General features: G+C 43.3%; 1 protein-coding gene across 1 annotated transcript in view; it reads left to right on the top strand.

Moving 5' to 3' along the window:
• Positions 1-20355, top strand: part of LATS2 (large tumor suppressor kinase 2) — a 50923-nt gene extending 30568 nt beyond the window's left edge. The window contains exons 3-8 of the mRNA XM_057399648.1: positions 5253-5385; positions 8926-10463; positions 13222-13804; positions 14419-14601; positions 16851-16957; positions 17702-20355. Of these exons, the coding sequence (XP_057255631.1) occupies positions 5253-5385; positions 8926-10463; positions 13222-13804; positions 14419-14601; positions 16851-16957; positions 17702-18196 (3039 nt within the window). The 3' untranslated portion in view covers positions 18197-20355. The remainder of the gene's footprint in view (positions 1-5252; positions 5386-8925; positions 10464-13221; positions 13805-14418; positions 14602-16850; positions 16958-17701) is intronic.
• The last annotated feature ends 2149 nt before the right edge of the window (positions 20356-22504 follow it).

Here is a 22504-nt window from a genome sequence, read left to right on the forward strand (position 1 = left end):
CATCCCATTTTTCTCTGTGAACCCACAGCTTTGGGATCCTGCAGTGTTGCTTCAGTCTGCTTCTTTGTTCATGGGCTGAATTTGGTTTTCCATTAGATCTGTCCAGGTCCATGGCTGGCCACTTAAGCCTCATTTTAATATTGCAGCTATAACATTAATTAAAGGTATATTAGTGTTAATTGTAAAAGCACATTTTCCCCTTGTAGCTTTTCACCTTTACTTTTTCTGTTTTATTTTTTCACCAATAGCTCGTGATGTCTGGAAGCAACAAGGTGCATAAAAGCCCTGCACAGGGAGTTTGAATCCTCCAGAGGGAATACACAGAATGCAAAGAGTGAGCTGTAGCCAGAACCACTGTGTTCTATTGCTGTTTCTGTACACTGGCAGTGGGTTGTGTTTCTCCCTGCAGCCTGCCAGTAGCTGTGGGGTTAGCACAGCACAGCTATCAGCTGTTTTCTCAACCCATACTGTGGCTCACAGCGTTTGGCCTGGCGAAAAGGAAACCATCTGACGCTAAGGGCCTGATGCAGCGTACCTTGCAGTAAATGGATATCTTTATTGACCTCAGAGGGAGCTGGATTTGATCCTGTACATCCTTGAATGTTTTGGTGTTGGATATGGCTCTGAGTGGACTATTTTCATGTCTCATTTCTGGTCTTCTTTCCCTTCTCTTTCTAAAATGTACTTACTTCAGAGAGGCATAAAATCAAGCCAACTCTGTCTGTGTCAACGTAATTGTGCACTTTTATCCTTGCCCAGTGTTTGTCTCTTGTTTCCTCAGCCCTTCTACTGTCTGCAGTATCAGTTTGCAAGATTTTGGCACTGATTTCTGTCCTTGAGCCATTCTGCTGCTTCTTACAAACACCCTCCATCTTACTTAAGCCTGCACTCTCCAACAAGTGTTGTTACTGACACTGCTTAATCCATTTCTGCCCTTCTTCCCATCCCTCAGAAGAGTCCTTATTTTGATTTCCAGCAAATGCAGCACAGGCTCTGGTCCTGCTGCCAGCAGGGAGGCAGCTTCCCCTTCAGCAGGATCCTGGAGGCCAGACCTTTGCTACCTTGTCCCAGCCACACTCCCTCACTCAGCAAACCTCATCACTGTTGAATACAGGAAGGAGAGGGCCACCATGCCCCATTAGCCAGCAGCTGCCTTGGGCATCAGGCACACCCTCCAAGTCCCAGCCATACATCAGCTTGTTGCCCATCCCTGATGAAAAGGTGCTCAAATGAATAAAACCCTTTTCAGGTGGCTGTCAGAGAGAGAAAGCTGTGAGCATGGAGGATGGCAATGTGAAAAACAATGCAGACGAGGCCAAAGGCCACTGTTAACAGTGATGGAGCTCCTTGCTGCCCTCCACTTTCCTGAGTATCATGTGCCCTCAGAGGCATTTGTCTCCTGGGTGGAGAATTATGATTATGTGTGATCTGTCTCTGAGAAAAACTTTTTCCTTTTTTGTGTGGAATGTTTAATTTTTGTTGGTTGCTCTCTGTCTGCTTGGAGATGCCACGACGCTTTTGTGAACCAGCATCAGAAACTGAGGCTGTTGGTGTCTTACGATAGCTACAGGGCAAAGTGCCAGAGGTATAGGGTGGTGTATGAGGAGTCACAGGTGTTCTTTTGAGCCACAAAAAAGCCTACTTCATTTTTTCCAGTAGTAATGTGGATGCTAAGCAAACATAGTATGTAATGAGGAAACCCTCTGGAGGATGGGAGCTGACTTAATGACAGATGAGTAGCAGTGAGCTGGAGCACTGGGCTCTGCTGCACTGGGGGCTTGTTAGGGGTAAGACTGCTGCTGGTCCTGAGCTCTTGCTGGCCCTCTTAGGTTAGCATACGGCCCACAGTGAAATGTATTGGTTTTTCGTCTCCCATTAAACCTGAAGTTTAAATGTGAATCCCGTAATGTGTCTGCTGAAGGTAGAACATGCTGCTTCAAATAGACCAGTGTCATTTTTACTCTGCTTATCTGACATAAGCAGTGGCAAAAGAGGAAGAAGTAGTGCCACAGTAGGGAGGGGGATTGTTTTCAGAGATTATACCACTATCCTGGTGATAAAAAAAATAACCTATTTTATCCGCTTTGAATTGTATACAGCTGAGGGAAAACTGATTATATGGGCTGTCTTATTAATCATTAAGGCAGTTGTTTACCAAGCATATGTTCTTTCTGTACTCCATTGCAGACAAAAACAAAAAAATCTGAACATCCGAGCCAGCACAAATGTGCATATGGAGCACATTTGATTTAGGAAACTTCAAGACTTGTGATTTAAGGCTAGATCCAGCTGGTGTAAATAGGCAGAGTGTGTTAGCAGCCCTGTGGAACTGGGCTGTAAAGCCCAGAGTCCCTGGGTGATGGGAATGGTGAGCACTAGGATGCGAATTTGCTAATACTTTAGAAATGTATCCAGAAGAAGAAAAAAAGGGAGGAAAAAAAAGTTGTGGGAAATTCTTTCCTTCATACATAATAGTTTTCTGTTGATTTAAAATTGCCCTTAGTAATGTGTAGATGCCAGTGAAATATTTCAGCTATTGGAAATGTGAAACCAACTGCTGCCTTTCTATGAATTATGAGTCATAAATTGTATGAAAAATATTCAGTCTTGCTATAGCTATTCCCCAAGCAGAACCTCTGAGTAATGGAGAATATGCTGCTGTTTTGGGGGGAATAGGAGGGGACTGAGCTAAGCAAAGCAGAATGCCAAGTGCCAGCGTGTGGGTCTGTGCTAAGTGTGAATTAGCGTCATCTGAGACGATCCTCCCTTGCAAAGTAAACACTCAGCGAGTATGTTACATGTACATGCAGTTCAGGCAAACAAAGTTGGTCTTCGCTCTAGATGGTGTGGGAAAGGGTTATACATGTTGGGGCTACCTGAGTGCCAGTGCACAGAACTGACCCATGGGAGAGGTGTGCTTGTGCCAACCCAGGGGTCACTTCTGCAGGTGGTAAGCCAAGCCAGGAAGGCACAAAATCCATCAGATCAGCGCTCAGTGGGCAGGTTGTGATGGCGGTATTACCCTAAAAACAGCAGTGAGGTCGCAAGGTAATAGGTTACTGGTGTTTGCAGGTGACTCACAGAATCACAGAATAGTTCAGGTTGAAGGGACCACTTCAGGTCATCTAGTCCAACCTCCCTGCTCAGGCAGGGCCACCTAGAACACAATGCTCAGGATTGTGTCCAGACAGCTCTTGGAATATCTCCAAGGAAGGAGACTCCACAACCTCTGTGGCTCAGTCACCATCACAGTGAAGTTGTTCTTCCTCATGTTCAGATGGGACTTTCTATGTTTTAGTTTATACTCATTGCCTCTTGTCCTATCATAAAATCATAGAATCGTTAGGGTTGGAAAGGACCTTAAGATCATCAGGCACTACAGAGTCTGGCACCATGCTCTTGACAGCCCTCCCTTCAGATACTTGCACACATTAACCAGATTACCCTGAGCCTTCTCCTCTGTAGGCTGCACAGGCCCAGCTCCCTCAGCCTTTCCTCATATGAGGGATGCTCCAGACCCTTAATCATTCTAGTAACCCTTCACTGGACCTGCTTCAGGAGCATCATGTCTTTTTTTTGTACTGGGGAGCCCAGAACTGGACACAGCACTTCAGGTGAGGCCTCACCAGGTCTGAGAAGAGAAGGGAGAGTCACCTGCTGTCAATGTTCTTCCTAATACAGGCTAGGATACCATTAGCCTTCTTGGCCCCAGGGGCACATTACTGGCTCATGGGCAACTTGTTGTCCACTAGGATCCCCAGGCCCCTCTCCACAGCACTACTTTACAAGAGGTCAGCACCCAGCCTGTACTGGTGCAGGGGGTTATTCCTGCCCAGGTTCAGGACCCTGCCCTTGCCTTTGTTGAATTTCAAAAGGTTCCTCTCTGCCTATCTTTCCAGCCTGTCCACATCCTTCTGAATGACAGCCCATCACTCTGAGGTACCAGCCACTCCTCTCAGTTTTGTATTATCAGCAAACTTGCTGATGAGGCACTCTGTCCTTTCATCCAAGTCACTGATGAATAACTTAATACTGGACCCAGTATTGACCTTTGGGGGACACCACTAGTTACACATCCCCAACTAGACTGCACCACTGACCACAACCCTCTGAGAACTGCCATTCTGCCTCAGTCCACCTCATTGTTCACTTGTCTAGCCCTTCTTCTTGACAATGACATCCATTTCATCCAAAGTCAGTGAAGAGTCCAGTTCAAATTAGCCCTCTAATCTTCTGCCACCAAAGGTCACTTTATCTCCCGTTATATCTGTTTTATGAATTACCTCTTGGAGGTGATTATAGAAAGGTGCTTAACAACTACTTTTGACTAGGTATTGAACTTATTAATGGGTGAAGTTCAGTGAGTTGAATTCAGTGTTAAAGCTCTGGATTTCAGTTTCTCTGTCATTTCAGAAAAGACTGTGTAACCTTGTGTGGATCTTGCTTTGCAACCAGAAGCTAGAATCATTGTTGAGAGGTATTTTATATACCATGAGGTATTTTATATACCTGAGCTTTAAGTAAAAGTATAAAAAAACTGCAGGAGAACGTGACTTGCTGGCCGTAGACCAGGGGATGCTAACTGTGGTTGTGTTAGTGTAGTTTAACTACAGCATTCATATTTATTCCAATTTTAGTTTTCAGGTTGTGTGTCTGGCACCCATATTAACTTCTCAGTGATGGATGTGTGCCCAACAAAATACAGCTAAAAAGATAACAGTGTGAAATGCAGTTTGGTACGCCTGGTCATTTTTCAAATAGAGAATGTCCCAGCTGCACAGCAGCAGTCTGTCTTCCCCAGTGACTAGTCAGCAGAAATCAGCCCTCACCTAGTTGGCTTCTTGTGGCATCTGTGAAAGGGTAAAAACTTCTATTGTGTTCAGGTGACTCAGACCCATGCTCTCAAATTCCAAAAGCTAAGTATTTTGTTTTATTTCATCCTATGTCAAACTATGCTGCCTTTTCCACATCTGATTCAAATTTTATTTTAAGGAATCTTAAAGTGCACATTACAGTTTGATGCTTCTTTAATTGCCAGAGTCTGGGTAGGTTGTGTGTTTGTTACTTTCTTCTTTTAATGTTTGAGTTGTATAAGGCATGCAGATGTTTTCAAAATATGAGTCCATTTGGCTTCAGGCAGCTGTGATCTGGTGTGAATTTGAAAATGTTTCTATAGCTGTAAGAACACTTAACTGCAATACAGTGCTTGGGGTTTGTCTCAGTGTGATTCAATACTTGTTTGCTTTATACAGGAGATGGCTGTGCGAGCACTGAAGCAGACGGGTAGCAGAAGTATTGAAGCAGCTCTGGAGTATATCAGTAAGATGAGCTACTTGGATCCTAGAAATGAACAGATAGTGCGTGTAATTAAGCAGACCTCACCAGGTAAGAATGAACTTTGTTTTTTTGCATAGTGTTCTTCTTCCTTGCAATAAGCTAGGAGGATTGTGGCTGGTGAGAAGTAGTAGATGCCAGTGTTCAGTAGGAGTAGTGTAGGAGACAGTGAAGCAAACATAGCCCTGCCAGGTGTACAACTCACCTGCTTGGCAGGAGTTGTCCATGTGCACATTGTTCAGCTTGATTCCGTTTCAGAACATTGCATTAATCAGAAAAACTTGCAGTCTAGAGGGCAAGCCTGTTAGGTCAGTGCCACTGTTCTTGCAGAACTTGTGAAATCAAGATTTTAAAAGGAAATTATTTAGGCATAAATGGTTCAGGTCCTGTGACTTGTGAAAGCTAAAGAAAACTGAAGGGGAACGTAACCGTTCGCTCTAGGGCAGCCTTGGTTGTAGCGGTCATGAGGTGGTTGAATTCGAGATCTTCAGGACAGTGAGAAGTGCGTGCAGCAAGCTCACAGTCCTGGGCTTCAAGAGAGCAGACTTTGTCTTCTTCAGGAACCTGCTTAGTAAGGTTCCATGGGATATAGCCCTAGAGGGCAGGGGGGCCCACGACTGTGGGTTGGTGTTCAAGGATCACCTGCTGCAAGCTCAGGAATGCTGCATCCCGACTAGAAGGAAGTGCAGCAGGAGGGCCAGGAGACCTCCTTGCATGAATAAGGAGCTGCTGAGGAAACTTCGAAGGAAAATAGAAACTTATAAAAGGTGGAAGCAAGGACAGGTGGCCTGGGAAGAATACAGGGATGTTGTCCAGGAAGCTAGGGCCCAAGTTAGGAAAGCTAAGGCCCAGTTAGAATTAAACTTGGCAAGGGATGTTAAAGATAACAGGGAGGGATTCTGCAGGTACATAGCAAATAAAAGACAGACTAGGGAGAACGTGGGCCCCCTCAGGAAGCTACTAGGAGAAGTGGGTACCCTGGATTTGGAGAAGGCTGAGGTTCTGAATGACTTCTTTGCCTCTGTCTTCACTGGGAAATGCTCTGACCACACCACCCAAGTCTTGGAAGGCAGACACAGGGACTGTGAGAATGAAGACCTTGGGCCCACTGTAGGAGAGGATCTGGTTCGAGACCTTCTTAAAAACCTTGAACATGCACAAGTCCATGGGTCCTGATGAGATCCATCCGCGGGTCCTGAAGGAGCTGGCAAATGAAATTGCTAAGCCACTGCCCATTATATTTAAAAAAAATATGGCAGTCAGGTGAAGTTCCTGACAACTGGAAAAAGGGAAATATAACCCCCATTTTCAAGAAGGGGAAAATGGATGATCTGGGGAACTACAGACCAGTCAGTCTCACCTCTGTGCCTGGCAAAATCTTGGAGCAGATTCTCCTGGAAGGCATGCTAAGGCACATGAAAAACAACAAGGTGCTTGGTGACAGCCAGCATGGCTTCACTAAGGGGAAATCCTGCCTGACCAATTTGGTGGCCTTCTATGATGGGGCTACAGAACTGATGGACAGGGGGAGAGCAGTTGATGTCATCTACCTGGACTTGTGTAAAGCATTCGACACTGTCCCACATGACATCCTTGTCTCTAAATTGGAGCGACATCAATTTGATGGATGGACCACTCGGTGGATAAAGAACTGGCTGGATGGCCACACACAAAGAGTTGTGGTCAATGGCTCAATGTCCGGCTGGAGACCAGTAACGAGTGGTGTCCCTCAGGGATCGGTGTTGGGACCAGTCTTGTTCAACATCTTTGTCGGTGACATGGACAGTGGGATTGAGTGCGCCCTCAGCAAGTTTGCTGATGACACCAAGCTGTGTGGTTTGGTTGATAGGCTGGAGAGAAGGAATGCCATCCAGAGGGACCTTGACACTCTTGGGAGGTGGGGTGATGCCAACCTTATGAAGTTTAACTATGAGAAGTGCAAGGTCCTACACGTGGGTCGGAGCAATCCCAGGCACAGCTACAGATTGGGCAGAGAAGAGATTCAGAGCAGCCCTGTGGAGAAGGACTTGATGAGAAAATGAACATGAGCCGGCTTCAGTGTGCACTTGCAGCCCAGAAAGCCAACCGTATCCTGGGCTGCATCAAAAGGAGTGTGACCAGCAGGTTGAAGGAGGTGATCCTGCCCCTTTACTCTGCTCTTGTGAGACCTCACTTGGAGTATTGTGTACAGTTCTGGTGTCCTCAACATAAAAAGGACATGGAACTGTTGGAACAAGTCCAGAGAAGGGCCACGAGGATGATCAGGGGACTGGAGCACCTCCTGTATGGATGCTCCATTCTTCAGGCTGAGAAATTTGGAGCTGTTCATCCTGGAGAAGAGAAGGGACGTCATGGTCGCTGCGTGCACACCTCATAGCAGCTTTCCGGTATCTGAAGCGGGCCTATAGGGATGCTGGGGCAGGATTCTTCATTAGGGACTGTAGTGACAGGACAAGGGGTAACAGGTTAAAACTTAAACAGGGAAAGTTTAGATTGGATAAGGAGAAAGTTTTTTAATGTAAGGGTGGTGAGGCGCTGGAATGGGTTGCCCATGGAATTTGTGAATGCTCCATCCCTGGCAGTGTTCAAGGCCAGGCTGGACAGAGCCTTGGGTGACATGGTTTAGTGTGATGTGTCCCTTCCCACTGCAGGGGGGTTGGAACTAGATGATCTTCCTTTCCAACCCTAACTATTCTATGATTCTATAAAAATAGTGACAGCACAGTCACCCCTTGTCTTTTTAGCGCAACCAGTGCTTTATATACCTGCAGTTTGTCCTCACTCAAAGAACTGATGAAAATTGCCGTTAACACTTCCATTGTAGGAATGCTGCTGTCTTGTCTCTGCACATTCTTCCAGCTAAGATTAACATGTTGACACCCTGAAAGATCTGACTTCCAAACAAATGGAAGATGAGTAGTAATAATGAGAGGATATTTTGAATCCAACATATTGAAAAGAATACAGGACAAACTGTATGCAGCCTTTGCTGTAAAAGAAGGAGAGGGAAACGGATTTTTGAGGAGAACAGTGGAACAGAAAGATGTAGACAGATCTCCAGTGTGAGAAGTGAGCTCACTGTACAGAAGATGTGCCCTATGTGATGCTCTAGTAGCTTGCAGTAGTGTTGACTTTTAAGTTTTATTGAGAGTACTACTGGGAGGTTTTTTTCCCTTGTTGGTGCTGTACTTAACCCCCTGCTCTGTAGCTTCCTCCTGTCTGTGAGCAATGACTGGTGATACTGGTCCAGCTTTACAAACCAAGCTGTAGTGTGATCCGATGATTCCATAGTTCAGGAATTTGTGCTTCTATTTTTGTGATTTGATAGGACTCCCTGATGATTCCTGGCATGAGCAGTGCTGTGGGCCAGTAGCTCATTATCAATAATAATACTTGGCACCTGTAACTTTAAATGTTCAGAGTGCTTAATTTACATTTTGGAAGGTGTTTTTATAATACATACTCCCTACGCAGTGTGCCTGTGCTTGTGTGTGTGTGTGTGTCTGTATGTATGTATAGATGGGTGAGTAATGGAAAGTAATTGGTTCACCTGAACTGTTTCCTAACATTCTTCTGTGTTCTTTTGTAAAGGAAAGGGTATTGTGCCAAATAATGTAACCCGCAGGCCAAGCTTTGAAGGATCAAACGAGTCTTTTCCGTCCTACCATCAGATCAGTAATGCAGCCTATGAAGGGACAGGCTTTGGAGCAGAAGGTGCAAATATGCTTACTGAAGTTCCGAGGCCATACATGGACTATTTAATCTCTGCTTCACAGTCTACAGCTATGAATGCTCCTGTACAGCGACCCTCTGGAGTAGGCACTCACAGCACACCAACAAGCCATCAGCAGAAAACATACCCTTCAAATATTGAGCCTTCTGTGATGAATTATCCAGTAGCTAATCACAGTAGTCAAGCATTGCAGCTACAGGCATCCCATGGCTCCAATACCCAACATTACAGTAGGCAGCACATGATGGTGCAGGGGGAACCTATGGGGTATGGTGTTCAGCGGAGTCCATCCTTCCAAAACAAGATGCAGCAGGAGGGAGGATACGCCAATCTCCCAAATAAAGGGGCAGTTGTTCAGAATAATTCTGGTCATGCGTTTCAGCAGGCACCAGCAAGCTTGTATATGTCACATTCTCATCACAAACAGACAAGTCCTTCTTCTCATCAAATGCATGTGATATCCAGAGGTCCAGCCTTTGCCAATGATTTTTCAGACAGTCCACCACAAAATCTATTAACTCCATCTAGAAATAGCCTAAACATGGACCTCTATGACATGAATAATCCTCAAGTTCAGCAGTGGCAAGCAGCAACACCATCACGCCGAGATTCTTTACAAAATCCAGGAATAGAAACATCTCCACGGCAGCATGTATCCTTCAGACCTGATGCCACAATGCCAAGCAGAGCAAACTCTTTCAACAACCACCAGCAACAGCCGCAAGTGACAGTGTCTATAAGACAGGTTCCTCCAGGAAAACCTGATCCTTCAATTACGTCTCCAAATACGATCACAACAGTCACATCTGCTCATATTCTTCAGCCAGTGAAGAGCATGCGAGTGATGAGACCTGAGCCTCAGACTGCAGTGGGACCTTCCCACCCTGCTTGGTTACCTGCACAGGCAGCGGCTGTGGATGGCTTGGAGATCATTGAGCAGCATGTGCCACCTGTTGGAGCACCTAATGCCTATCAGCTAGACATAGATTATGGTAACCAGGAGCTGCGATGTCCACCACCACCATATCCGAAACACTTGTTACTTCCTGGTGGCTCTGAGCAATTTGATGTCAACTGCTTATGCATAGGCGTAGAGCAGACTCTCCGTGTAGTCCCCAATTCAATGTGCAATAAGGTTGAGGAGAACAGTGAGCGAAATGATAAAAGCTGCAAGAACACCAAAGCTGAAAAGCCAAGTAAGGACAAAAAGCAGATTCAGACATCTCCAGTGCCTGTGCGAAAAAATGGCAAAGATGAGGAAAAGCGAGAATCCCGAATAAAGAGCTACTCACCATTTGCCTTCAAGTTCTACATGGAGCAACATGTAGAAAATGTCATAAAGACCTACCAGCAGAAAATTAACAGAAGATTGCAGTTGGAGCAAGAAATGGCTAAAGTAATTCTTGTTTTGTTATGATAAAAGCTAATGTGGTCACGTTGATTATTACCATTTTTAATTAGTCAAAAAATTATAAAGGCACTGGAAGTAGCGTAGGTATCCAGCACCTCCCTATACCAGGCTATTTTCACTTAAAAGCATGGGTGCAGGTCTGGGAGGCTGTTTGAAAAACTTGAGATGTGAAAAAGTGTATCTTCATACCATAAAGTAAAATAAAGCAAAACCTCCCATACTAGGAGAGTGTTAGGCTTGCTTAGGCAAGACCTCAGAAACCAGGCTGGAGCTGGGATAACTGGCAGTACTTTGGGAGCTTTTGCAAAACTCTGAAAAAGGTTTTCCCTTTGCCTCAATTCTTCCTCCCTGTTCCATGATCGCCTCTCATTCACCAAAGCCTGGTTCAATGTGGTAGGATATTCACTGTGCCATATTTTCAGATGAATGTGTAATACTTGCCTGGAAGTTGTCAGTTAAACCCGCATAAGTAATAATATTGTGCAAGTAATTGTATCTCAGCCAGTTTGACCTGATCTTGGGACCCTTGTTGGAACTTGTTCTAGAAGCAGGTTCTCTGGGAGGCGATCTCTGGGAGGTGAGAGAGCATGTTTCACACCTCATTGTAGTGCTCAAACCTAAGGAGATTCACTGGCAGGGCTGCTGAATAGAAAGCTGCCAAGTTCTGATGCTTGTTCTGGCAGGTTTGGTTTTAATTTTTAGAAGTGGAAGAGTTTTGTTTTTTTTCCAGACGTGACAAGAATATGACGAGTCTACTTCTGTATTGAAGGATAAATTCTAAGAAAAACTATTAACTTTTATTATTTATGCATAATGGATAATAATTAACTACTTGATCTTCTGCAGCACAGTCAGTTTCCAGAGTCAATTAGTTTGGTGCTCATGTTGCTCCAGAAAACTTGGCAGTTTGTTTGTTGAGTTAAAATAGAAGAAATGTGCTTCTAAAAATCACTTGAAAGGCTGGCATTTTAGTGACAGGTAATAGTCTGTCCTCACTGCAAGTACAGATTGTGTTGTGTTGCTTGGATTTAGGGGATGTTTTCCTGAGATTGAGACAGGGGATGATCTTTAGAGAAGTAAAGCAGCAAATAATTGTGCTTGTTCTTCTCTTCCTGACTCTTTGCCTTTCCCTCACTTCATATCCCAGAGATAATTCAGCTCTAAACAAAAGTAACTCTTTCCCCTAGCAACCTCATCACTGGCTGGAATAATGCACACAGGAGATTTTGGCTATCTGAATATTGCATTATTCTAGAACGAACCAGGAACACAACACACTAATTATTTTACCTTAAAACAATAAATGCTTCCTTTATTAAGGATTGATGTACTTGCCTTACTTTTTAAAAACAAGATTATTTGTTTGATTTGGCTGTGCCTGCAGTCTGAAAATTCATCCTACCTGTTCTGCAAGTTTCTGCAGACCTCCTCCATCCTTAATTCATACAGATTGCATTTTTATATGGCAGGCATCTCATTGCATAGGCTAACTGCCCACATTCATCTTTAAAGACCTAGACTACAGATGTGAAATTATATCACTCTGAGCAGCAGTATGGTGTACAGTTGGGTCTCTAGCCTGCTCGTCAGTCCACTTCCCTCCACCGTCCTCCCCATTGCGCCTTCTCACCAGGCACTACTCTTCCTCTCAGAGTGGTTCAGTTGATGCCATTTAATTCAGGGGTTTGGAAATGGGCTATGCAGAATGAAAGGGGCATGCTGCAGAGGAGGAAATTTTAGAAGATCCTGGAGTTCAGCCCCAGGGGCTTCTGCTGGTGGAGGCCACTGGTGGCTTTCAGGAGGAAGCAGGCACTAAAGTTGGCAGTGTGCAGGCTCTGTCTTGAAGAGTGGGGAAAGTCTGGTTGGACACTGCTGCTTCTCCCTTTTTCAGGAGCTCTCTCCCTGCAGCCATGTGAAATGTTACTTGCAGTTACTTGGAGTCTTTTGAGGGACTGGAGGAAGACAAGCCAGCTTTTTTACAGCTTAGGTCCAGAGGGGAAATAATACATTTTAGGGGGAAATAACACTAGTGGATACCCAGCTGCTCTGGGCTGCAGTGGCTGAGAGGAGGAGAGATCAGACCTGAGGGTTATGTGCACATATTTTGGGAGGGAATAAAGGGAAATTTATAGAACAGATGGTCAGAAGATCTACAGACCTTGAGATTGGAGCCTGCATATGGCAGAGGAAGAAAAACAGTTTCTAAGGAAGATGCTTTCCACGGCACTTGGGAATGTGTAGGTCAGAATCAGCTTCTTAATTACAACATAGAAACCAGCAGTCAAACAGCAGTCAAGGTAGGAACTGTTAATGGGAGGTGTCCTGGAGAACCGTTCATGGACAAAGCAGACTGCTGCATCTAGCTGTAAGTTTCAGTTTTAAGTTAAGCTGTACTGCAGAGCACACACATATGGTGAAGTGCAGTGGCAAAGTGCACACTTGAAAGGTGTAAACGAAATCCCATGATCAGGTTTGTTGTGTTAAATTCTCTTCTCTGACAGTATTGCCCTATGCCTCTTTGTTCGGTCAAATGAGAAAGGCAGACAATTCTCAGACACAGCAAATTCAGGTGACAAGCTGGGGGCAGTGAATTCTCAGACAGACAAGAGAGTGTATCTCTTATGAATACATCTTTTCTGGTTATTAAGTTGTCTAAGAAATGCATTTTGGGAATGCTTGTTTATTGTTATCTTGCTATGAATGTAACAGTACTAGCCCTTGTGGTTTGCTTTCCTTTGTAAAGGCTGGCCTTTGTGAAGCAGAACAGGAGCAAATGAGGAAAATTCTCTACCAGAAGGAGTCCAACTACAATAGACTTAAAAGGGCCAAAATGGACAAATCTATGTTTGTGAAAATCAAGACTCTGGGTATTGGTGCATTTGGAGAGGTTTGTCTGGCCTGCAAAGTGGATACCCATGCCCTGTATGCCATGAAGACTCTGCGAAAGAAAGATGTGCTCAACCGGAACCAGGTGGCTCATGTCAAAGCAGAGAGGGACATACTTGCTGAGGCAGACAACGAATGGGTGGTTAAACTCTATTATTCCTTCCAAGATAAAGATAACTTGTACTTTGTGATGGACTACATCCCTGGTGGGGATATGATGAGTCTACTGATTCGGATGGAGGTCTTTCCAGAGCGTCTGGCTAGATTTTATATTGCAGAGCTCACTTTGGCTATAGAGAGTGTGCACAAGATGGGATTTATTCATCGAGATATCAAGCCCGACAACATTCTGATAGACCTTGATGGGCATATCAAACTGACTGACTTTGGACTGTGTACTGGATTCAGGTGGACTCACAATTCAAAATACTATCAGAAAGGTAGTGTTCGTAGTCTTCATTTGTGATAGTATTTTGCATTATTTACTTGGAAACAGACACTCACCTCTTGGCAGAAATGCCATCTCAGAAGCCAGAGGTGTGTGTATGTTGACAATATGATGTTTCTGTCTCTCTCTGACTCATTCAGTTAGTTTGTTTCCAGTTGTTTGTTTCCAGTAATGTTCAAATCCCTATCAGTAATGTGGCTGACCACTGCATTAGCAGCAGTTTTTCAGTTTATACTTGTTTAGGGGGTGTGTCTTTTGATGGTGAAAAAATTTAATCATATATTTGAACTAGTCCAAGCACCTCCTGTATGTGCCATTGAGGAGTATGAGCATCTGTTGGCAAAAAGGCCATAAACAATTGGTATAGTTAACCTAAATATATTCCATTGTTCGGTATTTCCCATTTGTTTCCTTGCACTGAGACAGAGACGTTTGGCTGGTTATGGAAAACCAGTTGCAAAGGGGAGGGCAAAAGGAAATGCCTTGGGTTTAAATTCTAAATGCTGTTCTTCAGTGAGAGTAGAAGATAGCACAAGTAGATAAATGCTTTTCTCTGTGTGTTGTGTTTTATGACCATGAATGTAAATTTTCTCTCCCGTTTCAAAGGGAGCCATATCAGGCAAGACAGCATGGAGCCCAGTGATCTTTGGGATGATGTGTCCAATTGTAGATGTGGAGATAGGCTGAAGACATTGGAACAAAGAGCTAAGAAGCAGCATCAGAGATGTCTAGCCCACTCATTAGTTGGAACTCCTAATTATATTGCTCCTGAAGTCCTGCTTCGTAAAGGTAGGTAACCTGTATTTATCTCCTGTTTAAGTGAACATTGATGCTTTGAAATACTTTTGGGTTTTGGCCTTAAATAATTGTTTTGCTTTGGAAGGTTGTCATTCTGAATGCCGCAGACACTCAGATTAAGGAGAGCAATTTCTCTACATGATACACTGTTCAGCATCACATCGCTGACATTGATGGTGGTCATACTTTGTGTGTCTGAGACTGTTGGCTATCTGTATGGAACAGTGATGATCACTGCAGTAAGGAGATCAGATGTTCAAAGTTGTCTGCAAGCCAGATCCTAAATCTGATCTTTCTCAAGTTGAGAGATTGGACCCTACATTATCTGATGGCACAAATCTCCAGTCTTTTTCAGAAATCTCAATCATAGACCTTATTTGTCCTGTCACAGCAATCAAGTGATTGAAACTGGTGCTCTGCTTGGAACTTGCTCAGAAAGTCATCAGTGGCTGGCTTCTGTTTCTAGAGCCAGGCTGTGTCTTTCAGCAGCTTTTCAAACTCATGGTGTTACCTCCAGTGAACCTAGGGGGGACATCAGTCACTAAGTCTTGGGGTTATTCTTGGGGTCCAGTTTGTGCTGTGTAGTGATGTAGTTGTGCGACAGGGCATGAAGAAACATTCTTTCTAATTGTATGATTTCACCATTCACTTTCATTGGGAATAAGCTTATTCCAAAAGATTCCCAGACAACAGTATTAGATCTTTACTGACAGCAGTAGAGTTCAGGTCAGCAAGCAGAAGTGAATTCATGATGAAGGAGCATTGGCTGTCCTTTAGTTTTAGGTCACAAGTTGTTTGCCTGAGAAAAGGCAGAAATCTGTGCTCTATGTTTGGCATATTTTGTATGTTAGGCATGCTAAGGCACATGAAAAACAGCAAGGTGGTTGGTGACAGCCAGCATGGCTTCACTAAGGGGAAATCCTGCCTGACCAATTTGGTGGCCTTCTATGATGGGGCTGCGGAACTGATGGACAGGGGTAGAGCAGTTGATGTCATCTACCTGTACATTTGCAAAGCATCCAACACTGTCCCACACGACATCCTTGTCTCTAAATTGGAGAGACATTAATTTGATGGATGGACCACTCGGTGGATAAAGAACTGGCTGGATGGCCGCACACAAAGAGTTGTGGTCAATGGCTCAATGTCCAGCTGGAGACCAGTAACGAGTGGTGTCCCTCAGGGATTGGTGATGGGACCGGTCTTGTTCAACATCTTTGTTGCTGACATGGACAGTGGGATTGAGTGCGCCCTCAGCAAGTTTGCCGATGACACCAAGCTGTGTGGTTCGGTTGATACACTGGAGGGAAGGAATGCCATCCAGAGGGACCTTGACACGCTTGTGAGGTGGGCTTATGCCAACCTCATGAAGTTTAACCATGCCAAGTGCAAGGTCCTACACCTGGGTCGGAGCAATCCCAGGCACAGCTACAGGTTGGGCAGAGAAGAGATTCAGAGCAGCCCTGCAGAGAAGGACTTGGGGGTTTTGGTCAATGAGAAAATGAACATGAACCAGCTTCAGTGTGCGCTTGCAGCCCAGAAAGCCAACCGTATCCTGGGCTGCATCAAAAGGAGCGTGACCAGCAGGTCGAAGGAGGTGATCCTGCCCCTTTACTCTGCTCTTGTGAGACCTCACCTGGAGTATTGTGTGCAGTTCTGGTGTCCTCAACATAAAAAGGACATGGAACTGTTGGAACAAGTCCAGAGAAGGGCCACGAGGATTATCAGGGGACTGGAGCACCTCCCGTATGAAGACAGGCTGAGAAAGTTGGGGCTGTTCATCCTGGAGAAGAGAAGGCTGCATGGAGACCTCATAGCAGCCTTCCAGTATCTGAAGGGGTGCTATAGGGATGTTGGGGATGGACTATTCACTAGGGACTGCAGTGACAGGACAAGGGGTAATGGGTTAAAGCTTATACAGGGGAAGTTTAGCTTGGATATAAGGAAGAAGTTCTTTATTGTGAGGGTGGTGAGGCACTGGAATGGGTTGCCCAGGGAATTTGAGAATGCTCCATCCCTGGTGGTGTTCAAGGCCAGGTTGGACAAAGCCTTGGGTGGCATGGTTTAGCGTGGGGTGTCCCTGCCCATGGCAGGGCGTTTGGAACTAGATGATCTTAAGGTCCTTTCCAACCTTAACTATTCTATGATCCTATGATTCTGTGTTTTGACACTTAATTTCAAGTGGCTCTATACACATTCTCCCTGGTTGGTGGAGGACAACCTTTTGACTTGCTTTTCAGGATACACTCAGCTCTGTGACTGGTGGAGTGTTGGTGTCATCCTCTTTGAGATGTTAGTGGGACAGCCACCTTTCCTGGCTCCCACACCCACAGAAACGCAGCTGAAGGTGAGTTGAAGCAAAATTCCAGTATATGTGGCAGCAAAATCTTAGACTTTACCCTTTGCCATGCACAGACCTATTCCTTTTTGTTTTACTAGAGAATGGAGTAGTGATTACAAAAGCCTGGTTTTAAGTAGTTTCATGCAGGCACAAATCCTTTCAAAATCGATGAAGATACTGAGTATCAAATTACAATTGATTTGTCCAGCTGCATGGATAGTTGTTAGTTTTATGAGACTTAGCACGATTCTGATTTCTTGAGCATGAGTTCATCCATCTAAATTCCTTAGAGTGCCTGTCAGATTGGAGTGAGCTGATGTGCCAGTGGTAATTACAGTTGGCAATTTAATTATTTCAAAGTCAAGCAGTGAGTTTGTTATTAGAAAGAATGTGTCTCATGACCCCTTTTTCTGGTTTACATTTTGGAGACAAAACGAAGTAATTTCTTTGAATGCATTCCGTGAAGTCATGTGTATACTGAACATGTTCTCAAATCTAGCTGTGGAGTATTCAGGAAGGAATTTGCCTTTTCTAAAACTGGAATTGCTCATTTTGTCTGCTATTTGACAATGTTTCTTCATTCATTAAAATAATCAGTCAATGCAGTCCAGTCACAGGGTTCCTGAACCTCTAATGTGGAGACTGTGAGCTGATTTAAGTTACGTGTCTACTTCTGTACAGTTAATGTTGTCAAGCAGAAGGATTCTGTTTCCAGGATTAAAAGTTATTTAATACCTTTCTTAACTCCAGGTGATAAACTGGGAAAGCACACTGCACATTCCCTCACAGATCAAGCTAAGCCCTGAGGCAACTGATCTCATCACAAAGCTCTGCTGTGCTGCTGAGGACAGGCTTGGAAGAAATGGAGCAGATGATATTAAGGCCCATGCTTTCTTTCACTCTATGGACTTCTCTACCGATATCCGTAGGCAGCCAGCTCCCTATGTTCCAAAGATCAGCCATCCAATGGACACTTCCAATTTTGATCCAGTTGAAGAAGAAAGTCCTTGGAGCAATGCTAGTGGTGACAGCACCAGGACATGGGATCCACTAGCCTCTTCCAATAGCAAACACACAGAACATGCTTTTTACGAGTTTACTTTCCGAAGGTTCTTCGATGATAACGGGTATCCATTCAGGTATCCCAAACCTTCTGGAATGGAACTTGGCCAGTCTGAGAAACCTGATGCAGAAGACAAAGGTGTGGTGGATCAGACTGGAGCTTGTCAGCCTGTATATGTGTAAATTATTGTATAGAATACTTCAGGTAAGACTAATCTCAAATCCAGTAGGGCCTTTAACTGATCCTTTAGGAGCTGATCCTGCAGTGCTTGTGAAGATGTAATTTCAGCTGAAGCTGGAGGCATCCTCGGGAGTCAGAAGCTTGCAGGGCCAGGTCCTAAAAATGGCACTCTTGAAAGTTCGGGTCAGTTTTACTGTATATAACTTTGTTGGTAATTACACTTGAAATCCTGGTCTTCACCAAAACCTGCAAGGCCAGCAGTCTTGTCATTTCTAGGCCTGCTTTTCTTTGAGGTCAGCGCTCCCCTACTCAAATTAACATTTGCAGACTTCCGCAACTGTCAGCATTGTTTTTTAAATGAATAAAGAGCACTTATATTTTGTTTATAGCAGGGTTTTTTTTCCTACTAAATTATAGGGATTAACTTTGACAAATCATGCTGCTGTTCTTCTTTTCTACATTTTTATTTTATCCATAGCACTTATTATTTCACATTTAGGAAGATGCATAAAGCTGAAGAACATGTGATGAAAGGTTTCTGTGCAATAATGTAAGGCAGAAAAAAAAAAGAAGAAAAAAGAAAAAAAAATTGCTCTCTCATTTTCTAAATTTACTGATGCCATTGTATTCGCACCGTGATTTTTGTTTATGGTATGTATTTTCCACATTTCAAAATTGTGACATAACCTGAAAGCTGCTTTATTTCCTTCTGCTTATTGGAGTGTAATAGAAAGTGTGAGCAAGTGACAATTTGGGTGTGATTTCATTGTCTAGTGTGTGAAGAATGTTGCATGAGCCGTGTTTTTTCTGTTTGAAATGGCCTTTTCTTGCCATTCACAGGCAGGTCCTGTGGATCCATTTTTACTAAGGGTCTAAAATTAGACCATTTTAAGCTGTGTGTTGATAATGTATTGTGTGGATGGTTTCCTCTTATGATTGTATCCAATACTAATTTTGTAAAACAGATTGCAAAGGTTATAACTGAATAGTGATTTTGTGGTCTGATGTAGTAGATTGTTTTAGTAACAATGTATCATTGGCATATGTTTCCCCACAAAGGATCAATAGCAACACCCTTATTACAAAGCTGATTTGTGGCAACAGTTTAGATCAGGCTGGCTTAGATCATGTAGTGTCCAGCACAGTGTTCACTGTTTGATAGCAGCAGCAACACAGAGCACCAGTACTAAAAAAGTGTAGCTCAACGTCTTCAAGACAGAATGTCCAACGCTGTGTTCCCGTAACACATCGATATCCCAAGTGCAGTGAGGCTGATGTTGACTGTGTGCAGCTCCATGGATATCTGTAGAACTGCAGGTATGTGGCTTTTCTGGACATCACATCCATACAGGTGATTGGCTGGTATCTGTTTAGGATCCCAATGTTTTAGGCACTGACAACTGAAAGTGTTGGCATTGTTCATAGGTCATTCTGTTGTGTAGAGGTAAAAATGTTGCTGTGATGGAGCACAGTAGTCGTTCATTTCTGGCAAATTATAGGCATACTTTGAAATATCAGTTCTTAACTATGTTAAAATATGCATTTTTCTTATATGTATAAGTGAGAATTATTCAAGGTGATATCAGAATACTAAAGATAATTAAGCCATACATATTTGCATATATATTATATATAACTAAATAAGTAAACACACACAAAAGTCCTTAATTCAGGTTAGTGTAACAGTCCTATTTAAAGTGATTGAAGTAATAACATTTGAGGAAAACACTCCTTTAATGTGTTTTTGCTTTATTTTATTTTTAAATCTGAAGCGTCATTATTTTTTCCATATATTATTCCACATATTATTCCTTAATGTGTTAGCATATCCTATCTCCTATCCATTGTTTAGATATCTAAGCAACAACATATAAATTCATCAGCCTAAACTAAACAAAAATGATTGTGTATTTGTTTACATTTGTATGAAAGGAATGTTCTGAGGTATGCAGTGCTTGTGTTGTGACAGTTCATGTAAGATTCAGTATTATGGCTTTTTTATATAGTAATGCCATTTTTTGTTATTTACAGCTATCTGACATTCTTTCATGTGGTAGGTTCTTTCTCAGGAACTCAATTTAACTGTTATTTATTGATATATCATTGCCTTTGAAAGCTTCTACTGGCACAATTTATTAAAAATCTGAATCAAAAGCTAAAATATGTGATGTGTTCTTGAAAAGGATGATTTCTGCCTTACATAAACCTTAAATTCAGGTTTATAGCAGAATCTTTAATGGGTTTATGTTTGTGATGTTAGTCTTGGGTTTGAGCTGCAAACATGAGATCCAAATCTCACCTCTCCTGCAGCATTTGGTGTGGGATCTCTGCGTACCTTAAGGCAATTTCTCTTGTCCTCATGGCCCTTTGGAGCAAGGGGCAGGATTCTAGGGTAAAACTGTCTTTGGTGTGAGGTCAGCAGAGGGCACGAGATTCAACCCATGCTCTGCAGTGGTGGCTCTGCCAGGGCAGCTACAACCTGTGTGCTTCCCCCTTGGGCTGCTGCCTCTGCTGTATTTTTAAAACATGTATAATTCACCTGCAAATACAGAATCTTTGCAGCTAAGCAAAACAAGACAAACTGGCCCAGAAGGAAACAGGTGCTTCCATGGTGAATACATTACTCATTTAAAATCTATGCTGTGGGGAACAGAAGCCAACTCCCATTTTGCCTGAAGAACTCATTTGAAAAACAAATCCTTCAAGCTGCTCAGGCGCTGTCTCAGGAAGGCTCACGTCCTTTGCAGACGTGATTCCAGGGATAAACAGGAACTTTGAGTAAACTTTATGAAACCTGGACAAGTAAACAATATATCATATACTGGGACTGGCTTGAAGCGTTCTTGGTTCTGCTGAACTTCCTACAAAAAGCATCTTCAGATCTTCTTTTAAGAAGTTACATCAATTCAGTGTTTGTATAAGAAAAATCTTCCTTTAAAAAAGCAACGATCAAAAAACTCCTGACTGAAGGTAAGGAGTTCATTCATTCTGAAATAGTGTTCCTGGTTAAGGCCACAGCTGACGTTTGAGATGCAATCCCAGCTAAGTCAAGGCTGAACCTGCTGCTGATCAGGAGATCAGGATTTTAATCCCTGGGTTTCAGCAAAGACACATATGCACAGTAACGCCACTTCCTGTGTGGCAAAAGTGTCTAAAATTATCTCAAAAATAGAAGAAGTTGCTGTTTCCACAATGGAAACCTCATAACACAAGGAGTGCTGGTGGCATGACAGCAGGAAGGGGCCCTGCAGCCTTTCACAGCTTTGCCAACAAGCAGCAATACTTCTTGATAATCAAATCATTCCTAGTTGGAAGCCAAAGAACTAGCAGAGGAAGTTAAACCCAAGTACCTAGCTTGAATAACACAGAAGCTAAATGAGGGAGACTTTTCAATGGGAATGGAAGAATGAGGTTAACTGTGCAGGAAGCAGACAAAAGCCTGGAACCTGATGGAAACTCAGTCTCACAAACAGAAGACAATTCTGCTCTATTTTTGAGGTATAGAAGTAACTGCCTTAAAAGCTTTTCTAGAGAAACTGTAATAAGAAAAGGAATTTAGAACATATGATTTGGTTCTATCCCAAAATGCAAAAACATTGGCAGAAAATGGCAACTTACTAAAGTTATTATTGGAATTAAAAGATATTAAATCTTTCCCACAGGAAATAATCTTGGGAATAGATAATGTAGAAATAGCAACCATTAAAACACACATACAAAAAAAAGTGTAAAAATGTTTTTCCTGGCAGAGAAATGTGCTGCAGCAAGAACATGGAAGTTGTGTTTTCCTCTGGTTTCTGTTCCGAGCAGCAAATCAGCAGTGCATTTGTTAAAGACAGTCCTGGCCTCATTCTTCCCAAACTGAGGATTCCATCCATAAAGCTATGGTCACCTGCTACAAATGCAGCCACAGCTCCAGGCCCTGCAGAAGAAATTGGAGCCTGGTGGCATGGACAAGTGAAATTGAAATGGACTGGTGGATGCACTGAGTTAGCTCTTGTGGTTTGGAAGGTGCCTTTGCTTCATTTCTGCAAGGTGAAAAATCTCCACATCAGCATCTGTTAATGTTTAGATACGTGAAGAAAATGGGGCTTCACGAAGCCAGGCTCATGTGATCTTAAATATTTCGCAAACTTCGTTATCTGATGACAATTTCAGAGTAGTTAATTTCACTAAAAAGATACGTGATTGTGCTGACTAATACAACAGTCAGAAAAGAACACACGTTTTACTTTTTATGTGTCTTAACTTTGCTACTGGGGCCTCATCACAAGGCCAAGTGTCCATTAGTGCATGCTGATGAAAGGCTC

Source organism: Pezoporus wallicus, unplaced genomic scaffold (assembly GCF_028554395.1).
Source record: "Pezoporus wallicus isolate ANWC-B61680 ecotype Strahan unplaced genomic scaffold, APGP_CSIRO_Pwel_v1 scaffold_6446, whole genome shotgun sequence".
Classification (NCBI taxonomy): domain Eukaryota; kingdom Metazoa; phylum Chordata; class Aves; order Psittaciformes; family Psittacidae; genus Pezoporus; species Pezoporus wallicus.